The sequence below is a fragment of the Carettochelys insculpta genome, chromosome 3 (genome assembly GCF_033958435.1).
Source record: "Carettochelys insculpta isolate YL-2023 chromosome 3, ASM3395843v1, whole genome shotgun sequence".
NCBI classification, from domain to species: domain Eukaryota; kingdom Metazoa; phylum Chordata; order Testudines; family Carettochelyidae; genus Carettochelys; species Carettochelys insculpta.
The window spans coordinates 67,575,473-67,599,406 of record NC_134139.1 but is presented as its reverse complement, the minus strand read 5'-3'; the positions used below and the strand labels follow the sequence as shown (position 1 = coordinate 67,599,406).

General features: G+C 44.1%; 1 protein-coding gene across 2 annotated transcripts in view; it reads right to left on the bottom strand.

Annotated features, from left to right (window-relative positions):
* Window positions 1-23,934, bottom strand: part of ADSS2 (adenylosuccinate synthase 2) — an 84,379-nt gene that overhangs the window by 10,694 nt on the left and 49,751 nt on the right. The window contains exons 6-11 of one of the 2 annotated variants that reach the window (XM_074990072.1): window positions 21,931-22,038; window positions 21,594-21,675; window positions 19,082-19,208; window positions 15,888-16,042; window positions 9,076-9,200; window positions 4,928-5,025 (exon numbers count right to left, since the gene is read on the bottom strand). In XM_074990072.1, coding sequence (XP_074846173.1) covers window positions 4,928-5,025; window positions 9,076-9,200; window positions 15,888-16,042; window positions 19,082-19,208; window positions 21,594-21,675; window positions 21,931-22,038 — 695 coding nt within the window. The remainder of the gene's footprint in view (window positions 1-4,927; window positions 5,026-9,075; window positions 9,201-15,887; window positions 16,043-19,081; window positions 19,209-21,593; window positions 21,676-21,930; window positions 22,039-23,934) is intronic. The other variant, XM_074990073.1, reaches the window with a different exon arrangement.

The following is a 23,934-nucleotide window of genomic DNA, read 5'->3' as shown; positions in this document are numbered from 1 at the left end:
GGGAAAAATTATTTTGGAGTTCTGCACACCATCTTGTTCTCATGAAATATACAGTAAACATTCCAAGAGGGTGTGCTGACAGTTCCAACATTTGTATGATAGACACAATGTGCACCAGAAAGCACGTTGTGAAAGACAAAATGCTGAGACTAATGTCAGGGGTACCAAGGGAACTGTTTTTGTCAGGGCTCTCAGTATATTTGGCCCACTTGGGGCAGGGGGGTGGAAAGAGATTTAATTGGATAATGGGACCGCCCTACTCAATCTGCCAGAGATATGGGGAATTATGACTGTCGCACAATTAAAGGAAGAAATCTCACATGCAGTGGTGCTATGTTGAAGGACTTCGCCAGAGCCTTGGAGAAAAACCAAGGATTCTGGTTCTCTTATATTTCTTGGGTTTGCTTCATGTGTCTGGCACAGGCTAGAAAAATCAGGTCCCAACAGAGGAGCACGCTTTCAAGTCAATACTCTTCTAGAATAAAAAAGCACTCTCATGTCTTTAGAGGACAGATGATGCCACTATTTCACTTTCAATAACTAGGCTGTTAGATGCTAGCAGTTTGGATACAGATGAAGAGGAGGACATTGTGAGAGGAGGTCTTGTCCCTTTAGCAGCTGTAGTGGTGGTCCCAGTTTGAGCTCCCTCAGGCCCCAAAACCACAAGTCTCCCTAACCACTGGGAGGTTACTAATATTACTACTGCCTGTTCTCATTTTATTTTCTAGATCATCTTCCCTAATAACAAGAAGGGTGAAAATGCATACAGGAGGCTCTGTTGCCATTTTTTTGATTGGGTATCTGTGCCCAGGGATGCAGGGGTCCAAATTCCTAGGGAAGTACTTTAGTCTCTTTACAGTCATGTGGTCTGAATGGGCTGGTTGAGAACAGGCTGCTCAACTGGACAATAAACTTGAAGACTTCCTGATTCATGTAACACTTGGAGTTGTTCACCCTGAGCCAGTCTACTTTCTGATTCAGATCTCCATCTATGTGAAGTGCCTGGAGGGAGAGAAAAGAATGCTCTACCCCCTGCATAATTTTTGTGCTGCCACAGGTAGCACTACCATTCTTATTTCCGTGCTGGTCATACACATGTGTAAGTGTGATGGTGTTGTCTGATCTTATCAGGACAGGTTCTCCTCTAGGTTAGGCTGGTAGAGTTGCAGCACTGGGCCTGACAGGTCTCAGTTCTAGACGGTTGTTGGTCCCTTCCTCCAAGTTCCAGGTGTCTTGAGATGGTTGGGACTCCAGATGTGCTTCTACAGCCCTTCAGTCTGGTATTGGTTTTGAGGATCAGGCAAATTTGGAAGGCATATGAGCAACACTGCAGGCACTGACCAAGGCTGACTACCATCTTGAGGAGTTAATCTCCAGCGCTGGAACCCTCACACTTGACCTTTCATGAATTCTGAGAAGTAATTCCATGTATTTAAAGCTGAAACCTTGAAGGCTCCTGACGTGATTGTACAGAAGGAGCCTCAGTGCAATGGCAGACCTCTTGCAGTTCGTTCTAAAGCAATGTGAGGAAGTCTTCAATCTTTTAGAACCTCTGTAGAGGGTGATGTATCCTTGCAATTAGTCTGTCTACTCCCAAGTATCAAAACAAAAAAGCAGTCAAGTAGCACTTTAAAGACTAACAAAATAATTGATTAGGTGATGAGCTTTCATGGGACAGACAGACTTCTCTGTCACTACTGCCAAGTATGTTGCTTGTATGAACAGATTCAAGAAACTTTCCTTGATGTTGTCAATACAGCCAACAGACTGCAGACTCAAAGTCAGAGATGTAGGTCTGTGTGCAGATGCTGGGGATGGTGCTGCGGTTAAAACCTCATCCAAGAAGTTGGGGGTTGGTGTGGGGTGTTAGCCCATGGATCCCCTGTGACCTGGGTTTGTTTAGATTACTGCAAACATTTTTGTAAAGACCCAGTGCAGGCGAGAACAAGCCAAATCAGCTATATTAATACCTCGTCATAAACAAACCTTACAAAGCTGCAATGGCACTGCCTGACAAGGATGTGGAAGTATGCCTCCACCAAATTCCCTGAAGTCAGAAAGGTCCTCAGGCCTGATAGAGGGTTAGGGTCTCCACCTGGAACTCTGTATTCTTTATGCATGTACTGAGCTTTTAGATATCTAGAATATATTCCGCCATAAACTTCCGCATGAGAGAGAATGTGGAGTAGAACTTTAAGAATCTTTCTTCTGAGGAAATGCTCTCTATTATTCCCACGTCCAGGAGGCAAAAAATCTTATTCTGGATTAAAGTGCATTTTACGGGGTCATTCAAGCTAGGAGAACTTGATCAAAAATGGATGGGGTCGAGCTCATAATTCAGGAGTATTCCTGACTCACTATCTTCCTGACCCATTGATCCATGGTCAAAGCAACCCATTTCTCCAGGGAATGGGAAATTCTGCCCCCAAACTTCAGCTCCAGGCAGAGACCTATGTGCTCTCAGTTAGAGAGAGTCTTCAGGAAAAGTAGGCTCTGTCAGGGTTTGTCTCAAACCATGGTTCCATGCTTTCCCTTTGCGGAAATAACAGCAAAGAGGAAGGCTGAAAGGAATGCCTTTGCCTGATGGCCAGTCTCTCTTTCAAAAGCACGCTGTGGCATCTAAAAGGAGCATTTAGATTTGCAACCTTGTCTGCCATTACTATGTCTAGCTTCTCTCCAAAAAAACAGGGTTCCCATGAATTTGGCAGACCAAAGAACCTGCTTCAAGTGGCTATCCATCTTCCAGGGAGGGAACCATAGGTGGCCCTGGTCCCTGAGCATGTGGACCATTGCTTTGTTCAAGAAAGCGTTGTTCCCAGAAAAGCTCTCCTTAAAATAGAGCCAAAGTCAGGGCCATATCAATACTTTATGGCTCTAAGACCTTCCAGCCAGGAGAAAGATGCCCTCATAACACAAGCAGTTGCCATGAATGCACTCAGATCTCTGAGTCCTTGCCTTCTAGGTCCCATTCCCTCAGGGAACAGGGAGGGAAACCTCTTACACAGAATCCTCCTTGCTAACCTGGGAAGGGCAATGGGCTTCTGTGCTCCATTTCTCTTCCCAGGACACATTAGACCAGTTTTAAAAATGTAGTGAGGCAGGGTGGTGGCAGTGAAGGTGCAAATCTGCTCTCTTCCCTAGGAATCCAGGGGAATACCCTAAGGTGATTTAAAGTTTTTCTCATCCCCTGCTCCGCCTATTGATGCCTGGTCCATTTTTCCCATGTTGGAGCTGCACTGGTCAGGTAGGTAGAGGATAACACATAGCCCTGGGTCCTAACAGAGCTAGAGAAGGAAGGCTAAGAACAATTCACCATCTTAGAAGATTGAAATCCCTCAAATACAGCATCAGTTGGATTTCATGTGTTGCTTTTAGACTGCTCTACCATATCTGAAACGCTACAGAGGAGCCAGTATGGACCACTGCAGCTGATGTTCCAGGATTGTTTTAGTATTTTGCTAAAAAAAGGGGTTGGGAGGAATAGGGGCAGGGAGGAAAACCATTGCTCACTGTTGCCCAAATTTTGACCAAAAAAAAGTGCACATACACCTTTAGGCAGATATGAAGCTGTAAAAATAGCCACCCTTATGTTGCTATAGAGAAACAAAAACTACAAGCAAGCAGGAACAGAGAGAGGGTGGCCTGACCATGACACAAACTCTGATCTGCCTCCATGAACTGCAGAGAGGAGAGAGTATTCCAGATGTCAAGGATTGTTGGGCTGAGAAAACAAAAATCTGAAAACTATACTGGAATAAGACAAAACAATAACTATCCTAAGAAAGTATTTGATACTCATGAGACAAAGCCATCAAGTATAGGTTTTAAGGCTTTTCTTTAAAACATTTTGTACTATCTCTATAAGCCATCACATAGTAGTGATATCCTTATATATGCTTGACGAAACTACATTAGCTCATCTCACCTGCTACCAGATAGTATCTCCCAGTATTACATTAAAATCCTGCAAACAGCTTCAAATATTTTTCAGGTACTATCTTGTGACCCTTTAGTATAGGTTCCACCTCCCTTGTCCAGCCTGGGAGGGACCTGACTGGTCCCAAACAAGAGAATTTGTTTGAAAAGGGAAGGTTCCCTGCCATGGCTCCCAAGGGCCACCCCTCCCTCCCACCACTGGGCTGCTCCCCCACCTTCTGCCCTAGGACTGCCAGGAGAAGCTGGCCTGTCCCCTGCTAGGGATGCAGCTCCAGCAGGACTGTAGGGAAAAGATGGCTCAGGCTCCATGGGTGAAAGCCTGGCTCCAACTCCATGGTGCAACCAGCAGATGCCAGCCCCATCCCTGCACACCTGTGCTCCCACAAGGGTTACGGGGGGGGGGGCACACAAAGACTCTGCTGCAGGACCCCCCAGCCTCTGCCAGGGCTGCTCAAAGGACGTGGATACACACTCCTGCCTAGTGACATCCCATGTCCTGCCAGATGAGGGATGTTTCTGGACCAGAGAATGATGGATTTAGAAGTTTCAATCTGTATTAGAATTATAAACCCACTAGAAAGTGAAGTACAAATGCATCTACCAATATCTGGAGATATTTCATGCAATATTAGTATGCATGGAAAAATACTATTCTGAATAATTTATATTTAAATTTATCAGTTCTAATTTTTCCCTCAGAGACTTGCACAGTTAGATTTATGTAATAAGTCAGGCTGAATTAAAATGTAGCAAAATGACAGTAGCAAGAATAAAAAATAGGCATTTAAGAATAGTGTAAAATTATTTGTCAGATAAGAGCCACAAGATGCACTATAAATGCCTTTTTGGCATTCATTGTGATGGACATGTATGGCTCTGGCACTTGAGCAATCACTGAGGCACAGAAGTTTTATTCACAGGTACAGCCTTTTAAAAGCACTCTGAAACACTTTATGACTCCTCAACACAGTAATTATAAAAACAGACTCACCAGGAAAATAAGGTATGGTTTCACCATCTAGTACGTAAGCAACTCCAACTTTGATTTCTGGAAATACATCCAAGATATCCAATTTGGTAACAGCCAATCTATTTTTCAAAGAAAAAACAAAAAACAAAAAACAAAAACAAAAAATATCCTTTCCTCTGTTAATTCAGAGTTTATGAAATGCTTATCTGCCTAAAACTTAGCTACATTTCTTTCCACTTATTGCACGCGAAATTAAACTCCAAAGAATTACTCAAATCAAGAGTAACTTGTGTGTTTTATAACCAAAGTTGGAATTTCTATTATTTTTTCATATTTTTAAAACAGGGTCCAAACCAATAAAATAAGATACAAAAAAGACAGCTGTTGGACTGATATAAAATCTATTACATCAATGGAGGCTTCTGCAACAGATCCTTAATTAGGCTCTTTTCATAGTTGTGTGAACGAGATCATAAATCAAGAGACAGATTTTCCCCACTCCTGAATGGGGATCCAAATGAATGATCTACAGCTTTAATGGAACAATTACTTAAAATCAAGAAGTCTAAACTGAATAACCTAAGAGTTGCATTAACACCTCTAATTGAAAAGCAGTCTGCGGAACTGTCTTATTGCTCACAGAGCTTCTTTTCACCTTATTCAAAGGAAGCAAAGGCATGTAAAACAATATACCTTATGATATTTCCATATTTTATTTTAAATGTTGGCTGATAAACTGGCAATTAATCTTGTGCGCTAATTTAAACCACAACCACCAAAACCTCTTACCTATTCATCAGACATTTGAACTAAACAAATATTGACAGCATTAACTAGTTTTGCATAAATTCAATTCAAATGAAATAAAACAATCCTGAGGCATGTGTAATGACTGACTTCTAATGTATTTGTTCAGCAAGATGTTATATGAACAGAGCTGAAATTAAGCATTAAGAGCACTGTTCCAACATTAACCAGATGAGCAGGTTACCAAATCTGGGAAACCTTTTAAATGTTACTTGTCCAAAAGTAGGCAAAGAAAAGGAAAAGGAAAAGGAAAAATTTAAATAAAGGTTTACATCTACACTGGTCCATGTGTTAAGCTGGATAGTTTCAGAGCTTTATGTTAAAGTTCCTTAATTTTTTTATTTTAAAACTTCTCAGTGGTAATTTGCAAAGTTTTAAATTGAAAATTTTTGTAATCATTTAAACCTACTCCTTGTCATCCAGTGCCACTAGCTGTCATACACTAAGGCTCTCCAGCTCTGGAATTATGAACTGCCCTTAGATGCTTTTTCATTTGTTTTAAAGAGGAGTGGGGGAGAGAAACGCTAAGTAATGTGAAACAAATGTATGCAGTTCTTGGAATTGTGTGTACAGTGATCACAGTGTACTTTTATTAGCAAAAAGGGTAGGGGAAATGTTATAAAAGTTGTCGATCACTGAAATATTGACAGCTAATAGAGATTCAAAAAAAATTGTGTGGGGGGTCGGGTGCGCATTTTAACCTTACAGTTTTTCCGTGCACGTATTTTATCTGAGCCATTTCTGCTGCTAATTGTGTGTTAAAAGTTCAGTATCATGGACTGTGTCTGCACTAACACAAGCCTTCGAAATGGCCATGCTAATGGCCAAATCAAAGAATACTAATAAGAACATAAGAACGGCCATACTGGGTCAGACCAAAGGTCCATCCAGCCCAGCATCCCATCTGCCGACGGTGGACAATGCCAGGTGCCCCAGAGAAGGAGAACAGAAGACAATGATCAAGTGATTTATCTCCTGCCATCCATCTCCTGCCCTTGTTCTGAAGGCTAGGGCACCATACTTTATCCCTGGCTAATAGCCATTTATGGACCTAACCTGCAAAAATTTATCAAGCTCTTTTTTAAACCCTAATAGAGTCCTGGCCTTCACAGCCTCCTCGGGCAAGGAGTTCCACAGGTTGAGTGCGCTGCGTGAAGAAAAATTTCCTTTTATTAGTTTTGAACCTACTACCCATCAATTTCATTTGGTGTCCCCTAGTTCTTGTATTATGGGAAAAGGTAAATAATTTTTCTATATTCACTTTCTCCACACCATTCATGATTTTATATACCTCTATCATATCGCCCCTCAATCACCTCTTTTCCAAACTGAAAAGTCCCAGTCTCTCTAGCCTCTCCCCATATGGGACCCGTTCCAAGCCCCTAATCATCTTAGTCGCCCTTTTCTGAACCTTTTCTAATGCCAATATATCTTTTTTGAGGTGAGGAGACCACATCTGCACGCAGTACTCAAGATGTGGGCGTACCATAGTTTTATATAGGGGAAGTATGATATCTTGTGTCTTATTATCGATCCCTTTTTTAATAATTCCTAACATCCTATTTGCCTTACTAACTGCCGCTGCACACTGCGTGGATATCTTCAGAGAACTATCCACTATAACTCCAAGATCCCTTTCCTGATCTGTCGTAGCTAAATTTGACCCCATCATGTAGTACGTGTAATTTGGGTTATTTTTTCCTACATGCATTACCTTACACTTACCCACATTAAATTTCATTTGCCATTTTGCTGCCCAATCACTCAGTTTGCTGAGATCTTTTTGTAGTTCTTCACAATCCCTTTTGGTTTTGACTGTCCTGAAGAACTTGGTGTCCTCTGCAAACTTTGCCACCTCACTGCTTACCTCATTTTCTAGATCATTGATGAACAAGTTGAACAGGATCGGTCCCAAGACTGACCCCTGGGGAACACCACTAGTTACCCTCCTCCATTGTGAAAATTTACCATTTATTCCCACCCTTTGTTTTCTGTCTTTTAACCAATTCCCGATCCATGAAAGGATCTTTCCTCCTATCCCATGACCACCTAATTTACATAAAAGCCTTTGGTGTGGGACCGTGTCAAAGGCTTTCTGGAAATCTAGGTATATTATGTCCACTGGGTGCCCCTTGTCCGCATGTTTATTAATATTAATGTTTATTGAATATTCAGCACCTCATTAGCATCAGTGCCGCTTTTGAACGCGCGTGGTTCAGCACGGCTACACGAGGGTCCCTTTCAAAAGGACCCTGCACATTTCAGAATCCCCTTATTCCTCTCAGCTGACAGCCTTAGTGTGAGAGAGCCATAATAAGTTCTTATCTTAAAGAGAGACACATCTGGAAGATGGGGTATAGTACATATAGCTCACAATTCATTATCACTTTACAAGAAATTACAATATGAATAATTGCTAAGCTAACTTTTTAGTGGTTGTTCCCAACCTTTTCAGTAACACAGCACACTTCAATGAGACAAACAATTCTGCGGCACACCCACTTTTTTCAGCTGAATCAATTGCTCATAAACATCACATTTACTTACATTTACTATGGTTACAGTATTCCTAGAGAGGATTGCAACATAATAATAGCGTAAACAACAAGCTAAGTGAGGATCAAATGCATTAAATGTTTCAAATCCACCACAGAATACACCATCTGTGACAGCGAGCACAGATTACGTTTTCAAAATCTGCTCAACTCAACTATTTTTAACTACTCATAGCCCTAAATCTGTTCCACACACACAATTCAGTTCAAGGGTCTCAGTTTTACCTTTTTGTATGTGTAACAATATTTTAAAAAGTATAATGTATTAAATAATTGAACTGGTAAATAACTGAAATTCAATGGATCAGTGCATAACGCAAAGTAAACAGTAATTTACCAGGTTACAGGCAAAACTGGGCCTGCCGGGGTGCAAAAAGGTAGACAAGTGAATACGCACACTGCTAGGGATGTTGAATAATTGAGTAACCACTGACAATTTCAGCGATTACTTGTTTTCTCGTGGAACGGGAGGAGGCTCCAGAGAGCAGGCTACTCTCCCTCCCTCATCACAGCAGTGGGGGCAGAGATGCAGGGAGGAGAATTGACAAATCTTGCACCAGCTGCCATGGACTTGTCAATTTTCCCCCAACAGTACCTCTACAAAGAGCCGTCCTGAGGGAAAACTGACAAAATTTCATGGCACACCAGTTGAAAACCACGTCTTTATAGTGTTCATTTGAATAGTACTATTTTCAACCAATTCTGGTAACAATTTCATGAGTTAATTACTAGGACTGTAATTTGCATGTTCAAGAAAAACATGTTACAGACATGCAAGCTAGCTTGTCAGCACTACAGAATACTCACGCAGTAAATCCATTAATCATATAGGCATATCTGAGTAACACAAGATCCAGCCAGCCACATCTTCTTTTTCTACCTGTGGTCACGCCAACTTCCTTACCTCGTGTCTGCAGCAATTCTCCAATTGCCTGATGGAACATATTTTTGTGTATTAGTACAGTTAACAAAATAGTGCAACAACCGTGAAGTCCGCCATGATGCACAAAAATATCCACCAAGATAGAACTACAAACAAGTACCCTTACTATGGCTAGTGGTTTTTTTTCCCCATACATGTTAAGAATGCTAGTTCTGAAAGCCATTTGCTCAACATTACATTTTCATTTAGCTACGTAATGCATAATCTATTACCTCACAACGATGTTGTAAAGCTTCATGAAGTTTGAAATACCTGGCAATCAGACTACCAGGGTTGCAAATACAGCTGAGGATCAAAAAGACAAGCTATTTTTGGTGCAAAATCTTGAGTCCTGTTGGCCTGACTTTTTGCAACTTGACCTCAGTTACAATTCTGCTGCTAGTGCATGTGAAAAGATGAAATGCATCTTCCTCCCTCACAGCATTAATGGTTCTATGAAATTAAAGGATAAGCAACAACTTTATAAAATAAGCACAAATGAATCACTGTGTCCAGGCAGATTTGTTAACTGAGAAAGAGAAGTTACTCACCTGTAGTAACGATGGTTCTTCGAGATGTGTCCCCATGGGTGCTCCACAATAGGTGTCGGCTCGCCTGGCGCCGCAGATAGGAAATCTTCCAGCAGTTTCTCCTGGATCGCACATGCGCTGGCGCGCGCCGCCCCCTGCACACCCCTGGCCACGTGCATGATCCGCTCCCCGCCAGTTCCTTGACCAACCACCTTGGATGCTCCTGAAAAACACTAGACAGAGATCCGAAGCAGGGAGGATGGGCGGGTGGTGGAGCACCCACGGGGACACATCTCGAAGAACCATTGTTACTACAGGTGAACAACTTCTTTCTTCTTCGAGTTGGTCCCCGTGGGTGCTCCACAATAGGTGACTACCCAGCAGTAACCCAAGTAAGGGAGGTGGGTAATCAGTTTATGTGCAGCTTGCCCCCGAGAGGACTGCTGTCGACAGACGGGTATCCTCTCAGAATACCCAAGGCAGGGCATAATGCTTGGCGAAGGTGTCATAGGACGACCTGGTCGCCGCTCTACAGCTGTCTGTTAACGCGATGCCCTTGAAGAAGGCTGTTGACGCCGACGCCGCCCTGGTGGAGTGAGCCCTGGGCGGGGCCAGCAAAAGAGTCTTTCGAAGTTCGAAGCACATTTTTATACAGGACACAATGTGCTTTGAGATTCTCCGGGAAGAGAGACCTTCTCCTTTTGACCCAGGAGCGAGAGAGACTAGAAGCCTGTCCGTTTTCCAGAAGAACTTAGTTCTGTCTGTGTAGAAGGCCAACACCCTCCTCACATCTAGGAGATGCAGGCGTGCCTCCCTGCCGGAGCTGTGAGGCTTCGGGTAAAAACAAGGGTAAAACTATTGGCTCGTTAAGATTGGACTCCGGAGAGACTTTTGGAACAAAGGCTGGGTGCAGCCTTAAGGTTACCGCCTCCTTTGAGAATACCGTGCAGTGCAGCGTTGCCATCACTGCCGTGAGCTCACCTCACCCTGCGGGCTGACGTAGTTGCAAGGAGGAAGGTTGTTTTTATTGTAAGGAGACGTATGGGAACTGTGGCTAATGGTTGAAAGGGTGGACCCAATAGCGTGCTGAGCACCAAGTCCAAATTCCACGATGGTGGAAGTGGTTTCCGAGGGGGAGGTACAGGTTTACCAACCCCTTCAAAACCTGGTAATGATAGGATGGGCGAATACCGTGGGCCCTTCCTCTGTATGCCGAAAAGGCTGATACAGCAGCAAGGTGGACCTTTAGCGAGGATACAGAAAACCCGCCTCTCTTGAGGTCCAATAAGTATTCTAGTATTACAGGTATAGGAACGTCAAGGGGAGCTGACTGCTTGGCAGAACACCAGGCTGTGAAACGAGTCCATTTGTGCTTGTAAGTCCTCCTGGTGGAGGTCCTTGGGCTACATTCCAGGACTTGTTGTGCTCCCTCCATACATGTGCTCTTTAAGGAGCTGAGCCATGGATTAGCCATGCTTGTGGGTGTAGACCTTAAGGGTGCGGGTGCACTATGGACCCTTGAGCCTGTGGGAGTAAGTCCGGCGCCACCGGTAGAGGGAGCGGTGGGCGGTCCGACATGCACAGAAGCAAGGGAAACCATTGCTGATACTCTATGAGTATCATGCGAGCTCTCCCCCTTCTGGCTTTGTGCAAGACCTTGCGGATAAGCACTGCAGGGGAAACGCGTAAAGTAGGGAGCCCTTCCATGAAAAACATGAATGCGTCCCCCAGGGACCCCCGCCCCACTCCTGCCCGGAGCAGTGCTGGGGACACTTTTTTTTTTTGTTGTACTGGGTGGCAAACAGATCGATCTGGGGGAACCCCCATGTACGAAAAATGCGCTGTAGCACACTGGAGCGGATCTGCCATTCGTGCGTGATTGCGAAGCGCCTGCTCAGCTGCTCTGCATTCATGTTGTGAGCGCCCGGCAAGTACGAGGCTTTCAACGTTATGTTGTTGGTGATGCACCGATTCCACAATCGGAGTGCTTCCGCACATAGGGCACGGGATTGTGCTCCTCCTTATCGATTGATGTAGAACATAGTGGAGGTATTGTCGGTATTGAATCCCGACTACTTTGCCATGTAGGTAATCTCGAAAATGTTTGCAGGCGTTGAACACTGCTCTGAGCTCCAGTATGGATATGTGCAGTGTCTGTTCTGCAGGGGACCATAGCCCTTGCGTTACTTTGTCACCGATGTGCGCTCCCCATCCCATGTGGGAGGCGTCAGTAGTAAGAAAAATAGAAATTTGTAGTTGGTGAAAAGGCACCCCCCAGTAGCAGATTCTCAGGGTTTTCCCACCACGCCAGGGATCTGCGCACCTCTGTTGTGGGCGACACCACCCTGTGGACAGTGCGGGATGATGGTTTGTAAAATGCTCGCCAGCCAATGCTACAGGCTTGACATGCGCAACCTGGCATTCTGTACCACAAACGTCGCTGCCGCCATATGGCCCAGCAGCTGTAGGCACGGTAAGATCGGCACCGTGGGGCTGTATGTAATGACTTGCACCAGCGAACTGATTGTGCGGAAGTGGGCGTCGGGTAGGTACACCCTTGCTGTGATAGAGTTTGTGTGCCCCTATGAACTCTATATGTTGTGTGGGTTCAGACTTTGACTTTGCGAGGTTGATGACTAGGCCCAGCGAAGAAACGTGTCCGCTGTGACACGTATCATGAGTGAGACCTCTGCCTTCGAGGTCCCTTTTAGCAGGCAGTCGCCCAGATATGGGAGAAATAAACACGCCCTGTCTGTGCAGGTGGGCTGACACCATTGCCAGGGTTTTGGTAAAGACTCTGGGGGCCAAGGAGAGGCCAAACGGAAGAACACTGTGCTGGAAGCGCTCCTGGCCGACCGTGAAGCGGAGGAAGCGTCTGTGTGCCGGGTGGATTGTTGTATGAAAGTAAGCATCTCGTAAGTCGAGTGCTGCAACCCAGTCTCCATCGTCCAGTGCCATGAGTATCAAGACAACTGTGATCATCCGAAACCGTTGCTTGCGCAAGTAACGGTTGAGGCCCCGAAGATCTAAGATGGGCCTCCAGTGTGCTGTTTTCTTCTCCAATAGGGAGCAGCATGAATAAAAACCTTCCCCTGGAATTATTCCGGCACTCTTTCCACCGCCCTTGTGAACATAAGGTGAGTCACCTTCAGCTTGAGCCTCGCCTCGTGGCAGCGCCCCGAGGTGACGCCTGGTGGGAGACTTCGTCGGTGGAAGCGACTGGGAGGGGATCGCATAACCCGTGGCTATGATCTCCAGCACCCATGTGTCTGTGGTGATCTTTTGCCATTAGGAGTGGAACGGTCTGAGGCGATGATGGAACATGAGATGAGAGTGGCATTGAGCGAGGGTATAGATAGTGCAGCCCCCGACATACCCATCAAACTTGTTGCCTTTGAGGCCTGACCCGAGGGCATACAGCTTTGTTGAGAACGTCGCCTAGGGTTCTGTACTGTTGCCGCTATTGATAGCGCCCATGGCCGTAGCCCCGTTGATATTGAGCACGCTGTGGTTGTAAACGTAGCATCTTTGCTGAGGATAAAATTTTTCCCTCCTGTATGGGGGAGTATAAATGCCCGAGGTTCTAAGTGTAGCTCTCGAGTCCTTACTGAAGTGAGGGACCGAGTCGGTTCAGTCTGCAAAACAGCTTGTGTGTATCAAAGGGAAGGTCCACGATCTTCGCCTGTAGGTCCCTCAATATACCCAACATCTAGGGCCAGGATTCTCTATGCATGACCACTGCTGTAGCCGTTGAACGTGCCGCCGTGTCCAGGGCAATCTGGACTCCCGTCTGCGATGCTGCGTAGCCCTCTTGAACAATCGCCTTTAACACCGGCTTTTTGTCTTCCGGGAGTGAATCCATGAGGGGAGTAAGCCCAGAGTAATTATCAAAATTATGGTTTGCTAGGTGTGCCCATAATTTGCCACTCTCAATAGAGAGGCCCATAGGAGAGGAACATACCTTCCTGCCAAATAGCTCTAGCTTCTTAGCATCTGTGTCCGATCCCCCGATTTGTACTGAGAAGCCTTTGACCTCTGATGGGACAACCCGACCACCAAAGAATTTGGTTGTGGGTGACTGAAGAGGAACTCCATGCCCTTATCCGGGACGAAGTATTTGTTATCCACTCTTGTTCGTAGACGGAACAGAGGCCGGAGTCTGCCATATAGTAGTGGCTGACTCCAGAATGGCCTCATCCAGCGGAATAGCAATTTTGGATGAAGCCAGGGGTCTCAAATTTTTCAGGAGTTTGTGATGTTTCTCCTGCCCCTCTACCATTTGAATGTCTTGCATGAAAGCCACCCTTCTAAACGGCTCCTGAAAGTGTTTAAGGTCATCGGGGGGAGAGACATCCCCGGGGGCCATGGCCTCATCTGGGGAAGATGAGGAGGAACCACTAAGGTAAACCTCCCTCGAACCCTCGGGTTCCTGCGGTCGATGATACACTTGCTCGCTGGAGGATTGTGAAGGAAAGTCTCGGGGTTCTAAAATTAACTCCCCTTGAGACAACTGTGTTTCCGTCCCCGATCGGGAGTGCCCGCAGGGGTACTGAGCGGCCGGGTGGTGACCTGCCCCTGGGTGTAGGCCTGTGCTTTGTCTGCGTCCAGCATGATAAGGACGACCATGGCAGCATGGGCAAAGGTCCGGGGATGGAGACCTGGACCACTCACGGGGTGTGTACGCCCCCACCCAATGTCTGGGAGAGCGAGACCTCCGCGACGACAGAGATACAGGTGAAACTGGCTTGTGATAGTACGCCAGGGGATCCAATCCCAGAAATGGTGACGGTGGCCCAAGCCATGGTGACATCGGTTGGAGGAACGGAGAAGGAGTTTTTTTTTTTTTTCCCCCGGATGGGCCGGTGGAGAGACAGGCCTTCGGTGCGGCGTGTGAATCTCAGGGGGAGGGCTTGGTGCTAACAGCAGCACAGCCCTGTCCAGAGATGGACTATGGTGCCAGGTTTTTGACATTGCCTTGCCGCTCTGCGGCGGGGCCGGCACCGCCCCCTCCCGTGCCAGGGATCTCAGCCCCGCTGTCAGCGCCGCACTCGGCACCGTTAGCTGCAGTGCTGCGTGGGCATCCCCCTCCGGTGGCTGCAGGCTCCGTGCCTGGCAGCCCTGCACCGCTGGTGCCGCGGGGGTCTGTGCCACCAGTTCCGGCGCTTGCCTGGCTCACGCTCTAGTCGCAGCGTGTGCCGGCTGTTGTATAACCGGAGGCTCAGCCTCTGCCACGTGCGCTGCCGCTTGCCCAAGTATGTGGCTGGTGGCTGTGTGCTCCGCTCGTCCTGCTCGCTGCAAACGCACGGCAAGGATCGAGCCAGGGAGAGTTTCCTCCGTTTCGGCACTGAGGGGGTCAGAGAGCATTTTACGCCTCATCGCTCTGTCCTTCCTGGCCCTGGCTGAGAGCCTAGCACAGTGAGAACGCGTCTGGGTAAGCTGTAATTCCCTCAGGCGTCGGATGCTTTCGCTATGCCCCACGGAGGCCAGTATAGCTTCACGGCTTGACTCCCGCTTTTTAAAACCTGAAGAGGCCATTGCGGTGAGTCCTTTACTGTTAATAGGGTACTTAGCACTTAATCCGTGCCTTTCCACCCCAAATAGCGATCACCGGCATGCAGCAGCGGGCGGCCTAAATGGCCTTCACGTCCCCTCTTCTCTTCTCCGCTCCTCTCTTTTTCCTTTTTTTTGCTGATATTCTCTTTGTCTTTGCCTTCTCTCTCTCTTTTTTTTTTTTAAATAACCAAAAACAACAAATTGCACGTGGAACAAAACCACTAAGTAATCTGACTCTGGCCTTAGCCTGAGTGGATTCTGTCTGCAGCCAATGGCGGTTGAGAAGGAACTGGCGGGGACTGGATCGTGCACGCGGCCGGGGGCGTGCAGGGGGGCGGCACTCGCCGGCGCATGCGCGATCCAGGAGAAACTGCTGGAAGATTTCAGATCTGCGGCGCTGGGCGAGCCCGACACCTATTGTGGAGCACCCACGGGGACCACTCGAAGAAGAAAGTTACTTTTCTGAGCATAGCAGTATTTTAGGGCTAGCAATGCTACTAAATTTGATGATAGGGATAGTTTTAAGGGCCTCAATACGTTCCCTTTAAGGAGTACTATTGTCTAAATATATGAAAGATATTTTCCCACTTGCTGATTGTATGAGTAATGCTTACATTATCTTGCTCTGTAGGAAAGGCACCAATTCCAACTCTAGTTGTATATGCTTTTACAACTCCATATACTTCTCCAACATTCTGAGGTGGCATACCCAAACCTGTACACACACCTCCAACTGTACAATTTGAAGAGGTCACAAAAGGGTACGTTCCTAATCAAAACAAAACACAAACACACACAAGAGAAGAGAAGAGAAACGTGCCAGCACACTTTTAAAGAGGAATACACTGTACCTTAAATTATTTCTAAAGTTAGTTCACCATATAGAGTGATCTTTTGCAAAGAGCTCATAGATGGATAACTACAGTTTGCAATTAAGTTCTTTTACATATTTCATGAATTCCTAATTTTCTTCTGTGCAATGTGCATTCCTGCCCCACTGAAACCGTAACTGGAGATTTACCACAGACATCAACTGGCACAGGATCAAGCCCAGACAGTAAAAGCTACTTTCAAGGGACATGGCAAGCCAAATGTTGTCATGAGTCACAGAAAATATTGTCTGTGTCTCATAGCAAAGCATTTACTCATAGCAAAACTATGAGGATCTTGAAAGGAGACTGAAGGCATGTATATGTTGCACACCACTGGCATCAACATACATGTAACTACAAACTGCAGCGTAAAGTAGGCTGTGTGGTCATGGTAGGTTCTGGTGTGGGGTAGATGGTGAGGAAAGGCTTTAGCACAGAGCTGGGGAGGTAGAAGGGAGGGCACTGCTGCTACCACCCTGCACCTGGTCCTGCCCTGGAAATCCCAGAGGCTGGGTCCCTGGAGGATGGGATGCTATGTGGGGGTGAGGGCAGGGTGGTTGCAGAAAAGGGCAGGGTTTGGGAGATGGTAACTCTCAGCCTCCCTGTGGCCCACTGGTACTCCCCGGCCAGACTGTGCAACTGCTTCAGATGGAGAATACCCATGCAGAGGGAGTTTCAGACCCTTGCTCTAGCAGTTCCCATTGCTGAAAACATTCCTCACCATAGGGAGCTGCTGGAGCCTTCTCAGCCAGAGAGTTTCCCTATGGTGGTGAAGCAGAGACACACTACACTATTATGGGAAGGCACTGCCAGGGTGCATATAGAGCTGAGTAGAACAGTGGTGTCCAATAGGAACTCAAAGAACATCACACTTGTGGTTGTCATCCTTCCATATTTGCCACATGCCATCCCCCAGCAACCCCTGGGCTCTAAATAAATGTCCTCCCTTCCCCTGAGCCAGGCTTCCTCAGCCCTCCCAATCTAGTTTAATTCCAGCAACTCACAGTTGCAGCCACCACCGCTGCCGCCATGCACTTCTCTCACCAAGCAGTGGGGCGCATGCGCAGAATGGGCAGATGGCACTAACCACATGTGGCTCTAGGAGGAGCCATGTTTAAAGGCTCCAAGAGCCACATGCAGCTCCAGAGTCAGATTCGCCACATGAAGCAAGTGGCAAACGTATTTGATGCCACAGGTATAGCATATGTATCCAAAGGGTTCAGGAGCATCTTCAAATCTTCTTGTATAAGAAATGCCTCACTGTCTCCATTACTCTTTATCATGTTTCATTAGAATTTGCAGCGTACGCAACTCTACATTTCGCTCTAAAGAGATACAGCACGGATGTACAATCGGGAAAAAAATACCTAATTTCCAAGAAAATACAGGATTTACAGTCTCAAACGTAGCAGCATTGTACGGAGAAAGTAATTCTCTTATGTAGATAGTTCACAAGACATATAGGCAAAAACCATTATATTTAGCTTTACAACCTCAAAATAGCCTAATATATTGCATATTTTGAAGTATTTTATTAATTTACACTACAAATATCTTGTTATAAGCTGCTTCTATACAGCCCTTCCCTTTCAGAAGGACCATGCAAATGAGACACTGATTTAAATGTCAGCCTCATTTGCATATTCACATGTGATCTGGCTTCTGGAAGAGCCATTTCTGGAAGCCAAAGCAGCTGTGTGGATGGCATTCCTTTGAAAGGAAGCCCTCCTTTCGAAAGCACCCTTCTTCCTATTTTGTTTCAGGAGGGAGGGTACTTTCAAAAGCGGGGGAGGTTTCCTTTTGAAGGAGCCCCATCCACACAGCTGCTCTGGCTTCTGGAAAAGGTTCTTCCAGAAGCCAGATCATGTGGGAATATGCAAACAAGATGCAAGGTATTTAAATCCACTTCTCACTTGCATTTCTGATCTTGCTCATTTGAATGCCCCTTCCGAAAGGGATGGGCTGTGTGTAGACAGCCAAACTGCAAAATCAATGTATACAGAAGGATTACTGCTGCTAGCTAGCTCAGTTCTTTTCATAAAGCATTTTCACAACTCTGCTCCACAACGGAGTTGTGAAATAGGACTTTATAAATGCTAATAAAAGCCCAAAGTAATTTACAAGTTCTCTTTTTCAAAAAGGAATGCAATTTTTTTTTTCTAAATTTCAGTAAAATCTTTTCTCTCCTGAGACCCAAAACTCAGAGTGGTTTAACTGGGTCTCTTCAAAATAGTGTCTTCTAGTAAAGGAACACCTGGAAAATTCAGCAAGGATTTGGCGAGACTCCTAACACAGAGTTAAAATCTGTCTTAAAATAGCAAGTCCAGTGCTTCCTCATAGTACAAAGCACATTTCCCACAAAAGCACTTGGAATCACAGGGTTTGAAGAGACCTCAGGAGTCCATCCAGTCTAACCCTCTGTTAAAAGCAGGGCCAATCCCAACTAAATCATCCAAGCAAGGGCTTTGCCAAGCTAGGACTTATAAAGCTCTACAACCTCCCTAGGTAAGCCATTCCAGTGCTTCACCAGCCTCCTAGTGAACGCACACAGCACAGCCACCAGACATTTCACCTTCATGGCACATTAGGGCGACCATATCTCCCTGTCCCAAATATAGGACAGGGAGACATGGGGGGAGGGGTGGCTCCTACTGGCTCTCTCAAGCCCTGGGGAGCTGGGTAGGAAGCAGCAGCCACCAGCAATCCCCCAGAGCCCTGGAGAAGCAGCAGCTGCTGGCGATCCCCTGAGGCTCAGGAGGAAAAGGTGTGGAATGATGACAAACCATCCCAAATACAAGAAAATTTGTCCCTTTTAAAAAGTAGGTCAGGACACCTTTTTGTCATCCCAAATATGGGACTGTCCCTCAATAGGGGATGGATAGTCACTCTATGGCACATACATGCTTTCATGTTGCTCAGAAAAGAGTTATACCTACCAAAATCGATATCCAGTAATGCTGCATTTGCACCCTCTACTAGTATTTTCTTTGGTGGTCCATGTAGAGCCTCATGTATGAAATAAACACCATCCCTCACCATAGGTTTAATCCTTTCCATGTAGCCCTAAGTAAAACAAAAAGCTTTCTTAAAGATTGGGCTTAATTAGTAAAATTATAAATCTAGAATGATTAGGTATATAATATAATCTAGCTATATGTTTTTCTAGGGTCAAGCCTGCTAGAAACTTCTGGAGTACTACTGTGCTGTAATAGCGACCAGGTTTGATTTTCAGTCCAAGTGGTACAGACAACACACAAACATTCCTTTAGCACAGAGGAAATAAAGAAGTGGGGATACATTCAGAAAAAAACCTTCCCAGACAGTTTTAGAAAGATTCTGGGCTTCCCAGTGTCATGATCAGCACTACAGTTGCATGTGATCAGGATGATGTGAGGAGCACAGTGTGTTAAGCAGGTAGGGACACAGAAACACCTTAGGGTTTACAATACAGTTAGGAACATTTCAGCCCAAAAGGACAAGCAGCAAGGAAAAATGAAAAGTTAATCCAAAAGTTCTTAACAGAACTTTCTGAATACTTTACAAACATTCATATACAAAAAATGTAGTTTAAGAGCACAACAGTCAGCACCTTCTTTGCAGGAATTAAGACCTCCCACAAAAGCTAGTACTCTGGAATCCCATTAATGACACTCTGGAGCCTATAGGTTAATGTCTCTTTATATTTATGCTAACAGGGAGAGGGGATGTCTTAATCTCACCTGCCAGGGATTAAGCACTTTGTAACATGCAGATTAGTACTGAATGCACATCCTGTCCCCCATGAGTATGAACAGATGTTGTCCCATAGTAATGATTTGATTTACTCTTTCAACATCTTTATACACCATTATAAAAAAAGGACAAATATAAATCATTCCCCCACCTCCAGCACCAAAATGTTTTTGTCTCCAGTCCACACAATAAACTGTTGATCTATTGGCTCCTCTCCCTCTGATTAAACTGCACATATAAATACAATAAAAGGATTGCGAAACCTTCAATATATAATGGATTATCCATCAAAAGGGCTCACAAGATTCCAGAGATAAAAAATAAAACAAATTTCACAGTTAACTAGAATGGAAGAATACCAAGTGCTCCACTCTTAACTCATCTGTGTCTGCAAACTGGGTCCAATGATAGTCAATAAACTGCTTAAAGGTTAACTTTTTAGCAAATATTTGGTAATAGAATCTTTGCTGAAGTCTCTTCAGAATTCTAATAATTAAGTGTCAAGTTCAGGCTTATGTAGCTTTCAGTTCTCTCCTTATTCTTCATGATAAAGCTGCTTTCAAAACACCCAACTTTTAATGCTTGGATGGGGTTTTTGGGGAGTGGGAGGGGCTCATATATGAGAAGAAATATGAGGTCATACCTCTGGTCTAGTCAGACAATTTATAATAGTCCTCCTGAACTGAAATGTTCCAAAAGAGTACAAAGACAGACCGACACCCTTCTTAAAGAGCTAGAAATTAGGGTTGTCCAGAGGTTTAAAAAAATTAATCACAATGAATCATGCTGTAAAACAATACTAGAAAACTGTTTAAATATTTTTGATATTTTCTTCATTTTCAAATATTGATTTCAGTTACAACACAATGCAAAGCGTATAATGCTCACTTTATGTTACTATTTTATTACGAATACTTGCACTGTAAAAATTTTGCAGTTCACCTCATACAAATACTATGATGAAATCTCTCATTGTGAAAGCTGAACTTACAAATGTAGAATTATGTACAAAAATAAACTGCATTAAAAATGCAACACTTTAGAGCCTAAAGTCCACATAGTCCTATATTTTCTTCAGCCAGTCACTCAAACAAGTTTGGTTCCAATTTGCTAGAGATAATACTGCCTTTGTCTTGTTTATAATGTCCCCTGAAAGTGAAGCAGGGTTGTAGCCAGTGTTACAAGATATTTGCATGCCAGGTGCTCTAAGAATTCATCTGCCTCTTCATGCTTCAACCACCATTCCAGAGGATGTGTCCATGCTGATGATGGGTTCTGCTCAATAACAAAGTCACAAAAGAGCAAACTGACCCGTTCATTTTCGACATCAGTTTCAGATGTCACCAGAAGGTTGATTTTCTTTTTGGTAATTCAGGTTTTCCGGTTCCAGTGCAAATATTTGTAATGAAAAATAGTAATATGAAGTGAGAATGGTACATTTTGTATTCTGTGTTGTAACAGAAACGAACATTTGAAATAATATAAAAACAAAATATTTAATAAATTGCAATTGGTATTCTACTAACAGTGTAATTAATCACAATTAAATTTTAACCAAGATTAAATAGGAGTTAATTGTGAAAATTAACAGATTAATTTACAGCCCTACTAGAAGTATATTTAAGTGATATGTTACCACCAGATGTATGCATTCTAGGGATTCACAATAATAGTACATGCAATTAAATATTTTGTTGAATACAGAAACAATTTTACCTTGAGTTTTTTCAATTCCCCTTCAAGGTCTATCTCTAAGGTTGGATATATAGTTTTGTACTGGTTAGCTAACACTCTGAACCTGAAATGAGAGGAAAAATATTTTTATTCAACAACATTTTAAGATTAGCTGCCACCCACTTCTGACTTCGTGGTATAAAGTTACCTTGTGATCAAACTCTTCAAGAAAATTGAGAGATACACCTAATTAAAATGTTTGGAATATAAATTAGATCTTTATCTGGAACACAGCAAAATATATTATCATTATAATTAGCATACCGTCCATCTAAAGCTATAATTGAAAGGTTACATTTCAAATATAAACTAGAATTACCTCTCCGAAAATTCATCAAAATTGGAAACAAGATCACACATTCTGAGCCCACTTCGAGCCGCTTTTGAAGAATAGACTGGACCAATCCCTTTTTTGGTAGTTCCCAAACTTAAAAAAAAAAAAAAAAGTCATACAAATTACTCTCAAAATAAGACAAAAAACCCTTATTTTAAAAGCAAACCAATTTTCAACTTTCAACATTTGACTCTGCTGACTATTTCTTCATGCTTATATTTTTGCTATTTTTTTTTTTTTTTTTAAAGAATAAGGAACTCACAGGAGTTTCACAAATTAAATGCTATTCATGAATTTCTTCTAATCTTAAGAAATGAAGCCCTTTTTTATTATTTCAGAGGGGTAGCCGAGCTAGACTGTATTTTCAAAAAACAACAAGAAGTCCTGTGGCACCTTATAGACTAATAGATATTTTGGAGCATAAGCTTTCGTGGACAAAGACATGCTTTGTGCATACACATCTGATGCATCTGACGAAGTGAGTCTTTGGCCACAAAAGCTTATGCTCCAAATTATCTGTTGTCTGTAAGGCGCCACAGGACTTCTTGTTTTCTTATTATCATAATGTGTTCTGAGAGGGGATCCTGGTAGAGAGATGCACGATGGAGAACTTTGAAATGAATAGCACAACCAAAAAATTATGGCTTGCAAAACCCATTTGTCCTGTGTTTTCTACTCTTAATCATCCTGAAAGTGGATGCAATGGCATCAAAGGAGGGAAGAGAAATAGGACGTTGCCACTCATTGATTTTACATTTGAGACACTCAACCAAGCCATCTGAACTGTTACTTGGAGGACCTAGATGGCTGGGAAAATTGCAATTGTAGCAGATGAGGATTTCTTTTTTGAGCAAACTAGTTTCTTGGACAATATTTCAGAGGGTCTGACCACATAGCTGGGCATGATCTTTTAGTAGATCTCAGGGGGCACAATCCCCTCTTAGGCTATGTCTAGACGAGTCACAGAAGTTGACTGCAAGTACATAATTTACATGAGGAGTACAGGGGTCAACGGTGACTCCTGCAAGCGTTGTTTCTTCCATGCACAAAATGAAACCTCAGAAGATCAACAATGAGCAGGTTGATCTTCCGCTGTCATGTGGCTCTAGCCTTATTTACAAGGAATATAGTTTCCAAGGGATCTCAATGTAGTTCTCTTTAAAATGTGTAATGGATACAAAGATCTTATCACTGTCAATGGGGTGGTCTTTAACATTATTTAACCATCTTTTGGAAACCTTGAAGCCTGTCAGCTCTCAGATGGTCTTCTAATGACCATCGCAGTGGACATGGACAATGCTGCAATATTTAAACATCTGCTGTATTTAAGGAGGCCTGGAAAGATGTCTTTGCTAGAAGCTGATCCTCTTGAATAAGATCATTGAGTTGACTGGGATATTCATCTGGCAAACGTTCAAGAACTACGCCTATTGTATTTTAAGTCTGTTGTATTTTAAGCTGCTGTATTTTAGTGGTAAAGAGTGTGGAGGAACATGGATACTCCTCTCTTCCCATGGTGATGTAAAAATGTTGTACATTACAGAAGGCCCATAGATCCCAGCAAGGCCCCTAAGGAGGGAGGGGGGTGGGCCACAAGGCAAACTAAGGTTGCCTCCATCTATTTTTATTCCTTTGTGTTGATGTCTATCTTTCTGTAAAATATCAGTGTAAGAGTAGAAATCAGGGCTCTGTGTGTGTGTGCAGAGGGAAAGGGCCCTGGGGCTGGGTTCTGGAACAATGTAAGCCATTTGGTATAAAAAGAAAATTAAACCTACTAGGCCAATATTACACGCCCCGCCCCCCCTGCCTCCAGTCCATTTACAATTTCACTGAAGTCATTGGATTTACAACAGATAAATTATGGTGCCTGTTTGATTTTGTTAGTCTTTAAAGTGCAACTGGACTGCTTTTTTGTTTTGATAGTATATAGACTAGCACAGCTCTCTCTCTGTTACTATTCAATATTTTTGTGCTCACCCCAGATCCTAG